The sequence below is a fragment of the Hippoglossus stenolepis genome, chromosome 3 (genome assembly GCF_022539355.2).
Source record: "Hippoglossus stenolepis isolate QCI-W04-F060 chromosome 3, HSTE1.2, whole genome shotgun sequence".
NCBI lineage: Eukaryota > Metazoa > Chordata > Actinopteri > Pleuronectiformes > Pleuronectidae > Hippoglossus > Hippoglossus stenolepis.
The window spans coordinates 26,532,223-26,544,145 of NC_061485.1; the positions used below are offsets into that span (position 1 = coordinate 26,532,223).

Sequence of the window (11,923 nt, forward strand, 5' to 3'; positions counted from 1 at the left end):
GTGTTTTAGCTGCTATTTGTAACCTTTGCAATTTGAACTGTGCTGGATATTATGTGATGTAAACAGACGTCACCAGTCAGAATGAAAGTTTGAGTGGGACAGATGTCAAATATCAGAGTTCGACAACAAAGTTGCTCTGGACTTTTCTTCAAACGTTTTGTGAAATTAGCGTAGATGAAACCATGTGAGAAAGATTTACTAACACAATTTATACACTATTTAAATATGTACTTTACTGCAATGTAGGCTGGTCATGTGTTCTTATGTAAAATGTTAATCTGAAATGTTATCATAGCTTTCAGATAAACGTATTAAGGTATGGTAATAATCACCTCTCACATGGAAATACCCAACTGAAGTATAAGATAAGAGGAGAGAAGAGAAGACTTTTAGTTCCACTATGGGGACATATGTTGTGTTACAGTAGCAAAGGGGACAGTCAAAATACACATCAGTAGAAGTAATAAACAAGGCTTACAATATGAACGCAAAGAAATATATAACAGGGAAAATAATGCAATGCAATACAATGCAAACATGATACAAACAGTGTAACATGATTGGGTGTGAAATTGAAATAGCCCTGATAGAAAATGATTATAGCACAGATTAATTATTTTACAAGATTATACTTGTGCATGGTCGACTGGGAGCAGAGCTGCCTTTACAGGTTAACAGCTGCAGGAAGAAGTGACCTGCACTACACCTCCTTCAGACCCTTAGGTTGATCAATATGATGCTGAGGGAGCTGCCCAGTGATGGTGTCCTGCAGGGGGTGACTGGTTCTCCATCAGAGATGATAGATTAGCTTTCATTCTCTGTCCCACTACTTCCACTGGCCTTTTCTCAAGAGACCGTCCAGTTTCCTCCTGTCAGCAGTCGAGATTCAGACCACTCCAAAGAAGATGGCTGGTGCCACCACAGCGTCATAGAAGCAGAAGCATACGTTTGTTGATACATTTGTATCAACGATGCAAAGTTAGAAATCTCTTCATGTTCTGTTTGAACACACAGTTAACGAGAACAGAGAGAGAGAGAGAGAGATGTTCACAACATGGTTACCTAGGAAGAGTCCTGGATGTTTTCTCCTACTGTTGGTATTGATGTGTTTGCTCTAACCCACATTTGTGCTGAGTGTGTGCTTGCGTGGTTCTGCTGAGTTCCGCTGGATGGATGCTCCCTCCCAACTCTGAGTGTTTATCCCCCCCCTCTGTACGTGTGTGTGTGCGCTCCCTGGTTATATAAGCCACCATCACAAGGGTGCAACTCTGGAGAGGAGCACAAGTGTCGATCCTAGAAAGGGATAGAAGAAACAGACGACTGCACTTGCTTTCACTCGGCTGTGAGTAACACTTTCCTTCTGTCGTATGTGATTAAACAGAGTTGAACGTGTCATTTACAGTAGAGCAGGACACTGTTGTGCATGCACTGTAATCTCGTGTGTCTGTAATGCAATACAAGAGTCTGCAGGGGCAGATGACTCAGCTGTTTGTGTTTGGAGCCAGGATGAGCAGTGAAATGCAGAGGGAATATGCAGCAAAGTGTTTAACACACACAAATCTGTTTTCTATGCCTCTGGTAAAATACAGCTTTAGTTCAAACTGATAATTCCCCTTTTTACAGTAGCTACTGTATCATTGCTTGTGTTATGACTGACCCAGAAGAACACCAACATTATGGCACAGACTCAGGAGAAACCTACAAGAAACATTTGTCATCAGGTTTCTTTCTGATATGGTATAAATGAGCTACATGGGACAATAGTGGTTAGAAAAAATTTAAATAAAACACAACTATAGTCACTACCACTCCCTAAGTAGTAAAATGAAACTAGCCCCTTGAACCGTCGTTCCTATACCAATGTGCCAGTCCAGGTTGTTTTCCTGCTGGATGATTTCTGATGGTTGATCCTTTGTGATGCCTCCTATTCAGGATGGACACAGGGAGGCTTTGGCCCCAGCTGCGGTGCTGTGAGTCAGCAGACTGGGTATTATGGTGTTTGGGTTTGGAATGAAGGGCGATGACTCAGCCCTGGTTTTATTTTTAACCTACTCAACCCTGGGGGACCGTCATCAGCCTCACCAATCAAACCCACAGTCGTTTGTTTCCAACTCTACTAAACACTGCAAACATTTCAGTTGGATTTGAGCTGTGAGCTGATTCGTCCAGACAGCCTGATAGAAACTGGAGTGAACACATGTACTGATCCAATTTGCACTTTCCTTATTTTACGTGTACAGGTCCTGCCTTCTCTGTATGAGCTGTAATCATGGCCAGAAACCTTCTGAAGAATCCCAGTGGGGAAGGTAAGGTGTCATTTTATTTAGAGAGGATCAGCAACTATGTAACTGGTTGATTTAGTATGTGGACTATTTCTAAAGTCATGAGTGAGCTTTCACTATCCTTAAGTATAATTTTTATATTTTAGATAGATAGTTCTGGTCTTGGTCTTGGTCTTGGTCTTCCCTTGCTGGTCAAACTTAATCAAACCTCCCCTTGTAATTGAACATGACTCTAAGTATACACAGTAGAAAATACATCATACTACTATTGGCAGCGTGAGACTTTGCATTTCCCCTCCCAGAACAGCTGGAATTCTGGGAGCTGACAGAGAATGGTGGAAACCAGTGGACGGTGGAAGACATGCCAGGAGACTGTGGCCACGACTTCTGCAATGATGGAGTGACCAAGTACTTTGCGACCTCATTTGAGTGAGTGGTGATCAGGTTTGGGTTAGGTTTGCCTATACCTCCTCAAGGTTAGAGTTTGCCACACTTTGCACCATCCAGTCTCTAGTGTTTATTTAAAACCTTTTTATTGCACAATCCCTCCTCTGGTACTTAATTTAATTTTTCACATTTTTTTATATTAATACTTGCACAAACATACCACAGCAAATTCCTTGTATGTGTAAATCTGCTTGGCAATAAAACCCGATTCTGATTCCATGAATACACCCTCGAGAGGTGCCCTAACAATAATAACTGTGGGCTATAATAAGCTGCTTGTAGAAAACTTATGAGATCTTTTTTGACAGCTTGGAATAGATCTATGACACTATTAATGAAAAATGTTTCCATCATTATTATGATACGATTTAAATATATTTTCATTTCAGACTTTACTTAAGTTTATCAGTAAAAGTATGGATGGTTTGGATGGTTTTAAATAGAATAGGGAAGTTAAATAAAAAAACAAGATATCGCAGCAATAAACACTCATCGATCAGATTATTTGAGCTAAAAGAAAACAACTTGATAAAAACAGATTTTTTTTTTGTCAGTGTTAAAGATTTGTTCTTTGAAACACTTAATTATGTTTCACATAACATGTCCATGAGAAGAGGGAGTTTCATAATAAAACCAGGCATATGTGCCTGAAGTTGTTGAAGATAGAGTTATTAAGTCTTCACAAATGGATAAATAATTGGGTATTGGACTTTTCACCACAAAAACTGACCCTATTTATTTTATCATTATTATTGTTGTCTTTTTAATTGTATATTTGGACAATACAAAAGTCAAGTAGCCCCATAATAAAAATCATGTTACACACAGTAGTATCTTCTATTTACTTTACATTGATATATATATATGTGTGAGTATGTCCATATGAAAGTGAGTGAGTGACTGTTTTTTATCAATCCCAAACAAAAGCATCACGGTTTGTGTGTCCCAGGCTGTGTCTGAAGAGGCAGGTGATCGACTTGTTGGCAGAGGGTTACTCCTGTGAGCAGCTGGACGCTCAGCCTGCCGTCAAAGTGGAAGACTGGTGAGACAGAGGTGGACTGAGAATGCATGTGGACACAGTGGATAAGTGTGGAGCATCACTGGTTAATGTTGAAGCTCATCCTGCAGGTACTGTGGGAGGACAGACTGTGGCTGCACCTACCAAATGACCGTGTCTCTGCTGGATGAGAATCACGAGGTCTTGCAGGAGTTTAAACCTGAGCCGGCGATTCTCGACCCCGACAGTGATGACTGCTCGTGGAGACAGGTACACAGACACACACACACTAACACAGAGCCACACGTTTGTACAGCTATCTTAGTGAGGAAACTGATTGGCATAATGCATTCCCTAGCCCCTTACCCTAACCCTAACCATCCAAACTAAATGCCTAACCCCAACCCAACCCTCAACCCTCAACCTTAACCTTAACCTAACCTAACCTAACCTAACCTAACCTAATACCAACCCTAACCCTAAAATGTCTTAACCCCCAAACAGTCCATTAAAGGGGGGGTGTCACAAAGTGAGGACCAGCTTAAATGTCCTCACTTTTCTGAAATGTCTGGTCCTCACAAAGATAGCTGTACACACACACACACACACACACACACACACACACACACACACACACACACACACACACACACACACACACACACACACACACACACAGGCACACATAGTCTCCATGACTTCAGAGGACATTACTTGTTTAACATTGGTTTTCTGAAGACTCACTTTAACCTTAACCGTTGTTACTATTTGACTAACCCAAAGGGTCGGAATATACTTGCTGTTAACTATGCGAAGTGTACATAAGAGGGCTGCTTCATGTGTCCTGCATCCATTTGGAGCGTAGGTTGTGCACATCCGGAGAAATTAACGCAACACGCATGCACGATGCAATGCCCCAATAAAGGTCAGGGCAGTAGCGAGGTCTTGACAGGTTCAGTGGGCACGTCATCAGGGGCATATCACCTTGGTGACTTGCTTTTTGTCCCCTCTCTGTTTGAACCTCAGATCAACAACAAATTTTCTGAGTATGGCCCCGGACTGCGCCACATCTCCTTTGAACATGGAGGACAAGACGCCAAGTTCTGGAACGGCTGGTTTGGAGTGCGGGTCACTGGGAGCTCTGTTACCGTTGAAGTCTAATTGGAAAAAAAAAGAAGAGAGGGAGGAGAAGGGAAATAAAGAGAAGATAACGCTGAAAGATAAAGAGGGAAGGGAGGCAGGGGGATATATCAGGGCACAGAGTGAAGGGTTCAAGGGTTCAAGAGGACCAGCTTTGCCTTATGCACCTACTGTAGCTTTCACCACTGCACAGTGGCTTCAGAGATTATTCAGACCCCTTCACTTTTTGCACATTTTATAGTTTTGTAGATTTCATTTTAAACCATTTTTTTTTTTTGTGAATCATACATTCCTGCAAATTAAAAAAACTGAAATGCCTCAATTGCAAAAGTAGTCAGGCCCTTTGCTGTGACACTAAATACTGCGGTCAGGTGCAGCTTTAATTGACCTGGAGTTGTGTCCAGACATTGAATGCACCTGTGGATAAACTGAATTGACTGGATATACTGTAAATTGGAAAAGCACGTGTCTATAAGGTCCCACAACTCGCACTGCATTTCAGAACAAAAACCGAGTCAATTCCAATGAACTCTCTGTAGACCTCCAGTAAACATATGGCAGAGGTTTGAGTGTTTCCAGCAGCACACTGACCACAATAATTGTGAAATTTGAGAGAACCTGGTGGTAGTGTCACGTTTTGGAGGAGGTTCTTAGCAGCAGGGACACAGAGACTGGTCAGAATAGAGGGGATTTCCCCATTCAACAGTGCCCGGGGGCATGTTACCTAGACAACACAAGGGATTCAGGACACGTCTCTGGCTGTGGCCTAGATAAAGTCCAGACTCAAACTCCATAGAACCTTTGTGGAGAGAGTTTGATACGTTAGTTCACACAACATCCTCTTCAATCTGATGGAGCCTCAGAGGATCTGCCGGGAAGAATGGGATAAACAGCCCTAAATCCATCTGTACAAAGCACTTCCACCAAATTTGAATTTGCAATGGCTGCTAAAGGATCTTCTTAAAACATGTTCTCATTATATCACTGTGGATCATTGAGTGTAGATTGATGGGTAAACATTTATTTTATTAGTTTAAAAGAGTGAAAGGTCTGAAAACTCTCTGAATCCACCTTATGTCGCTGCTCATGCAGTGGAAACATGCAGCTGCTATGAAGACTTTAGTTACTAATCTATGACTATGAATCACCACAGAACACTGTCACGGTGACAGCTTGGCTTTACTTACCTTAAAACTACTGCTTACAACATAGTCATAAATCCTGATCTATAACTGAACTACTACCTCTGCACGGTGACATATGCTGGGGCTAAACCACATGACTGGACGTTGTAATCAGTCAAATATGAATTAAAATAATGAAATAAATTGCCGTCTACTGTACTTTCTGTTTAATCAAGTAAAATTTGTATATAAGGATCTAATCAACTGAATAAAATGACGTCAGACTGTAGGTGGAAGGTGGAAGACGGTGGGAGATTTGATTTGGACACAGTTTTTACTAACTCACCTTCGGAGCCCATTGGCTTTGTCTGATGATGATTTAGCCTCTTGTGGCAATGGCCAATATTTTGGGGCTTCTGGTGCAGACATGGGATATGTGGGCCAAGACTCCAGCTTCTGTTCACCATACACTGTTTATCAGTGGCGGCTGGTTAATACAGGGGAATTGGGCGGCGCCGCCTCCAACATCCTCCTCCAACATCCTCCACTCTCATTTGGCCGGCGCCTAATGAGAGCGGATGTAAGTTCATAACGCAATGTATGTAATCCAGCAGAAACAGGTCAGGAGCTTCAGTTAATGTTCACATGAAACATCTGAATGAAGGACAACTTATACGAGCTCAGTGACGTAATCGTGACACTCAGTTTGAGTGTTTCTGAAACTGTTGATCTCTGGATGTTTTCAAAAAGTCTCACCTAATTCACATGATATCTAGTCAGTTTTTAAGAAACACTGAATTTGGATCCTGAGTTTGCACCAATATTTAAAGGGGACATAGCATGCCCATTTTACCACAAGTTGATATGGTTCCTTGGGGTCTTAATGAAATGTCTGTAACATACTTTGGTCAAAATACCACAAGGATCATTTAAAACAGCTCCTTTTTACCCTGTATAAAACAGCCCTCCACAGAGTGACCTGTTTTGAGTGCCTGTTCCTTTAAATGCTCATGAGCCAGCTCCCCCTCCCCCTCTCCCCATGATTTTAAACGATATAAATTACATATTTTATATGATATAAATTATCAAATATGCATCCCATACTTTGTATTCCCTTCTGTTGTCCTGGAGTTTTAATTTTCCCAATCACATAATTAAATGTCCCCCTCTGCCCATCCACTACAAGCACACAAGCAGACAAGACAGAGAGAGAAAGAGGGGGCTATGAAGATCATTTTTGACCCCGACATTCAACGGGTACAACAACAAGCGGAGAAAGCAGAATCGTGGGCTGACCTTATATATACAGTCTATGGGGCTGACCAGCGGAGAAATGCTCGTCCGCGTGTGAACAGCCAGGCGGCTGCGTGTGCTGAGACAGCGCTGCGCCCCCTCGATCGCGGGGTTTCCAGCGGCGCTCGGTGTAAACCCGGCGTAACGAATGGGGGCTCGGTGTCTTTGTGCGGTGTTACAGTAGCGCTGAACACTGCGGAAGTCTTCCACACTGTTGGCTGTCTGGCGCTGACACAAATTCCAGCTCACGCATGGGAGAGCGAGCGGTCGCCCGAGCAACTGCTGCAGCCTCCCAGTCCCAACGATCCAGACAAATGCCACATGTGAGTGAATCGGGCTGACCAGCGGAGAAATGCTCGTCCCGTGTGAACAGCCAGGCGGCTGCGTGCTTGGGAACGGCGCTGCGCTGCCTCGCAGCCTCCGGTGTAAACCCGGCTGAACGAGTGTGGGGGCGGGGACGGGTGAGGTGGGGGGTGGGCCAAGGCCATGTAGGGAGACTTCCAGTGCCTTGTTACGACACAAAACCCAGGAAGCTCAATCGAGTCGCTCAAGCATGACGTTTCTGACTTAGAGGAACTATAACAAAACGCGCGGGTGTTTTTTCCCCAGAGTTTTTGGGTTGGTAGACATGCCAGATACCCACATTAACCTGTAGAAGCACTAACAAAGTGGAATTTGCATGCTATGTCCCCTTTAAAGTCTCCCCCTGTTTACCTCCACTAAGGTGGTTATGTTTTCACCCTTGTCCGTTTATTTGTTGTTAAGATTATGCAAAAACTACTCGACAGCTTAACATCAGAGTTGGTAGAAGTATGCAATATGGTTCAGGGAAGATCCTGAAACATAATCATTGGTGCAGATCCATGAATGTTTTATCACTTTCTTTAACATTGCACATTAGTTTTTTGTTGTCTTTTTTACATTGTCACTGATTTTCCAGGGAACAATTCAGTACTTCCAGAGTTCTGCTGCACATTGTCAGACACTTTTGAGTCAACGACTAAATGGGAAATATGATAGTTGACACTAGGAGCAGTCTAACTCTGAGTTGTTATGAAGAATAGAAAGGCTGCGATATGAAACTGACCTTAATGTGAGGCCTGGCACATGTTGGCAAAATGTATAGAAACTAGGCCACACAGAGAATAAAAGAAGTTAGTAAAGTTAAAGATTAATGGTCAGAAGGTTTCTGTCAACAGTGTAAGGCTAATTTAACCAAATTATAATTCGAACATTTACTCATGTATAGCTATTATTTCAAAATAGGTGTGTATAGTGATACTCAAGATAACTTCATCAAGGATCAATAAATCAACCCTTAAACTGTGTTTAAAGAATCAAGTTCACTGGATGACAATTCATATCTTTAAATGTCGCAAGAGTTTCAGATTCAACATATATGCAACAAGTAGACACTATCAAATAAAAACAGCCATTTTTAAAAAACTCACTTTTATTTTCATTCATTTCATTAAAACTGTATAACTCATATTCTCAAGTGGCTGACATACTGTGTTACATAATATAAATACTAACTTCAGCCATAAATAAAGGTTTGATTGCAAACTTGTAAGTGACAATACAACCCAATAAAAAAATTCATATACAGGCCAGTTGGCATTGCACATCACTGACAAGCACCATTTACTCACTCGACAAATTAAGGGCACTGTTTAGTTTAAAGCTACATGCTTATGAATCAGTAATTTAGCTTAAGTTCAGCCACTCATTCTTACAACCAGTGGCTGTGAAATGCAGTCTTTCAACACTAGCTGTGGTGACCAGTTTTTTTCAGTTTAGTGTAATATGTTTATTTATCATGGCCCATGTTAAAAAGTCTAGCACGTCAAAAGAACAACAAAAACACATACAAACTATTTAGATGTAATACTGTGGGCAATGTAGTCAGACTGCAGCCTCAGAGATAAAGGTCACAGACTACAACTTTCAAACACTGCTTGTGGTAATAACTTATAAACAGAGACAAAGGGACAAAACTTATTCAAATGGATGACAACAAGGACTTGAGTTGGATGCTCATGTTGAGCAGACTCATGAAATGTAACATTATCCAAGTACTCAAAATACTAAAATAGATCTTAGTTCTATCTACAAAGAAGGAACTTTGAACTGGCCCATTCCTTTGTTATCAACACTGTGGTGTCTTGAGTGATTTCAATTCAAGTGAATATGAGCATTTGACCTATATAACATTTAAATGTGAATGTGGACACAAGTGAAAAGAAAAAAAACGGTACAAAAACTCCGTTGCCTGAGTTACATTGTTTCAATGCTACAAAGGTTGATATTTAAGGAAAATAAATGTCAGTGACTTGACGTGTCTGTAGGAAATATGAAACTCTGCTTCCTGCTCTTATTATGGACTCGGGTCACAAACACATCAGGGACAAAGAGGACTGTTTTGAACTCTTCTTGGGAAGTACAAACAGTATTAAATCTAACCAAATATCAGCATGGAAATTTAAAGCAACTTTCAGACATCAGGCACTGAACTCCGGATAATGACAAATGTCCGAATGAGACTTTCTCCGGAGTTTCTCTTGCCAGCTCCCTAGTAAAAACTATAATAACGCTAATGTCCACATGAGCCCATGTGAGAAAACAGCAGGAGATTATCCGGATTCCGCAACGGACACAAAACGGACACAAAACTGAAAAAACTAAAAAGTATATATAAATATCTCAGAATAAAAAAGTGGTGCCACACTGATTAAGATGTCTAGAGAGCCTTTGGTGATAAGGGCTGAAGCTGGTGTGGATATGCAGTAAACCAAAATATGTGATTTCCATAGAGCAATCAATACGTTACATCCTGCCTCTGAATGCTGTGCCACCCCTCACCTGAACACTGCAGAGATGTCTGTGTTGTTGAGAACATGTCTGAGCGGAGAAAATGTCTGAAAACGACTCAAGTGTGTATGTAACAGTGTATGTTGTGTTTTCGGATGGTTCCAGGTGACCTTGTCCAGGTGAAGGACAAAGACAGAGCAGGCAGGACTCTCTATTCTCCCTGTGACTGCATCTGTTTGCAGAAGGCCTCGAACTGCTGCTGCTCCAACTCTGTCATCACCTTGTTCAAGGCATAGATCTGAAAATAAAGACGGGGGCAATGTTAAGTATTTAACTTGGACATCAGATCAGGTTTGAAAAGAAATGTGGAGTAGTGATGAAGTTGGTCACCTCTGCTCTCTGTCTCTGTTTGAGCTCTTGCTGTGCAGACTTCTGCCTGGCTCGGTCTCCTCTGGTCGGGGTCATGTTCAGCTTTGGCTTGTCCTTGCGGCAGGCGGGCTCCATGGCAACAGGCCTCGATCAACCTGAGGAGATTCAAGAGAACTTGATATTTTTTGACACAGTCTCACAGACTGACTCAGTTATAACACAAACCACCAGCAACAACATTGAGTTCCTACTTAAGTGCAACATACAAGTGATCAGCAACGCCCCTTGATCAGAGTATAACAACTCGGCACACACACACATGAACAACATCTGAACGTGGCTATAATCCCTTTAAATAAGTGACGCTCTGTGTGGTTGAGGTGTGAAGAACACGAGACAGTTCATTAGTCTTCAGTCTTAATGTGAACACATTTAGAAATAGGTTTAAGTTTATCTTATTGACGGTGAGGCTACATTCCTCAAGCTCAACCGTTATTATCACACTGAGAAACAGACCGATGGTGACGTTAGGGACGCAACATGTTTATTAGCAACAACAACATTTGTAATCGACATTTTCTGTGATAAAGTAGCTTCGTTACAAAGCTACAAAACATCTGTTTCTATTTTGCCAGCTGCTAAAAGTCTGATATTAATCCTGGTAGGTTTAACGTCAGCAAATGAAGTCTGTCTAAATGACTTGCTAATGTTAGCTAATGTTGATGCTAGCTCACGTTTGACTTGCTGATGTTAGCTAACTGTCATTTGCATTTCTTAAAGAAACCACTCAGTAACTGTAACATATGAGTCCAGATAATGGAGCACGTACCTGGTTAATATAGGAGCTGGAGGGATATTATAAAAAACTAAATTCACTTAAGTTAGTCAGTCAGTTGACTGTAGCTAGCTACTAGCTTAGCCGAATCAAAACAGCTGTTCCCAGCGTGCCACCAGTAAACAAGTCCGAGTAGAAGAAACGTCTGAATAAATGTTCCGGTTCCGTTTCCCGTCCTCTGCCTATAATGACAATTTAGCTGCACAGTTTTGTACATTTTACAACGACGAACCAGACTCTTTGACACACTCATTTTACTATTGCATCCATTTCTACATTTTTGGACTCGATTGAAGCATCTAACATTGTGTAAATCTTATCTAAGTCAGATTTGACGGTAAAATTCTTATTAGACATTGAATTCATTATAAACCCAATGATTCTGTACGGTAGTCGGTAGATCTCACATCCATAAATGTAGAATGACAAAAAGGAACCCTAATTTCACAGGATTTCTATATGAATTTAAATAATATATCAAGACTCAGCAACTTACAGAAACTAAAGAGCAACAACTGTTCAAATGAACAAACGGGTTCCCCTCTTGTTTTCCTCTTGGTGAGGTGAACCAGGGTTGGAGTTCCATGTAAAAGTTGTAACGTTTACCTCCACCAAGGAGTTTTTA

General features: G+C 41.5%; 2 protein-coding genes across 2 annotated transcripts; one reads left to right on the forward strand and one right to left on the reverse strand.

The window, feature by feature from the left end:
• The first annotated feature begins 1,205 nt into the window (after nt 1–1,205).
• Nucleotides 1,206–6,194, forward strand: fbxo2 (F-box protein 2). Its single transcript, XM_035153165.2, has 6 exons — nt 1,206–1,342; nt 2,241–2,306; nt 2,585–2,711; nt 3,679–3,771; nt 3,858–3,996; nt 4,753–6,194. The coding sequence occupies exons 2-6, from the start codon at nt 2,270–2,272 to the stop codon at nt 4,885–4,887; spliced, it is 531 nt and encodes a 176-aa protein (XP_035009056.1). The 5' UTR covers nt 1,206–1,342; nt 2,241–2,269; the 3' UTR covers nt 4,888–6,194.
• A 2,524-nt stretch (nt 6,195–8,718) lies between these two features.
• LOC118105233 (small vasohibin binding protein) lies at nt 8,719–11,444 on the reverse strand. Its single transcript, XM_035152754.2, has 3 exons — nt 11,293–11,444; nt 10,485–10,618; nt 8,719–10,392 (listed from the first exon to the last, which is right to left on the reverse strand). Exons 2-3 carry the CDS (start codon nt 10,596–10,598, stop codon nt 10,306–10,308), a joined length of 201 nt encoding a protein of 66 aa, XP_035008645.1. The 5' UTR covers nt 10,599–10,618; nt 11,293–11,444; the 3' UTR covers nt 8,719–10,305.
• Nucleotides 11,445–11,923: the final 479 nt, after the last annotated feature.

What these genes read in the sequence shown, in the direction of transcription:
- LOC118105233 (XM_035152754.2), bottom strand. Translation starts at nt 10,598, where the DNA reads ATGGAGCCCGCCTGCCGCAAGGACAAGCCAAAGCTGAACATGACCCCG. An exon ending in AACAGAGACAGAGAGCAGAG is followed by an intron (nt 10,393 to 10,484) that starts GTGACCAACTTC and finishes CTTTATTTTCAG; the next exon opens with ATCTATGCCTTGAACAAGGT.
- fbxo2 (XM_035153165.2), top strand. Translation starts at nt 2,270, where the DNA reads ATGGCCAGAAACCTTCTGAAGAATCCCAGTGGGGAAG. An exon ending in TACTTTGCGACCTCATTTGA is followed by an intron (nt 2,712 to 3,678) that starts GTGAGTGGTGAT and finishes TGTGTGTCCCAG; the next exon opens with GCTGTGTCTGAAGAGGCAGG. An exon ending in GCCGTCAAAGTGGAAGACTG is followed by an intron (nt 3,772 to 3,857) that starts GTGAGACAGAGG and finishes CTCATCCTGCAG; the next exon opens with GTACTGTGGGAGGACAGACT.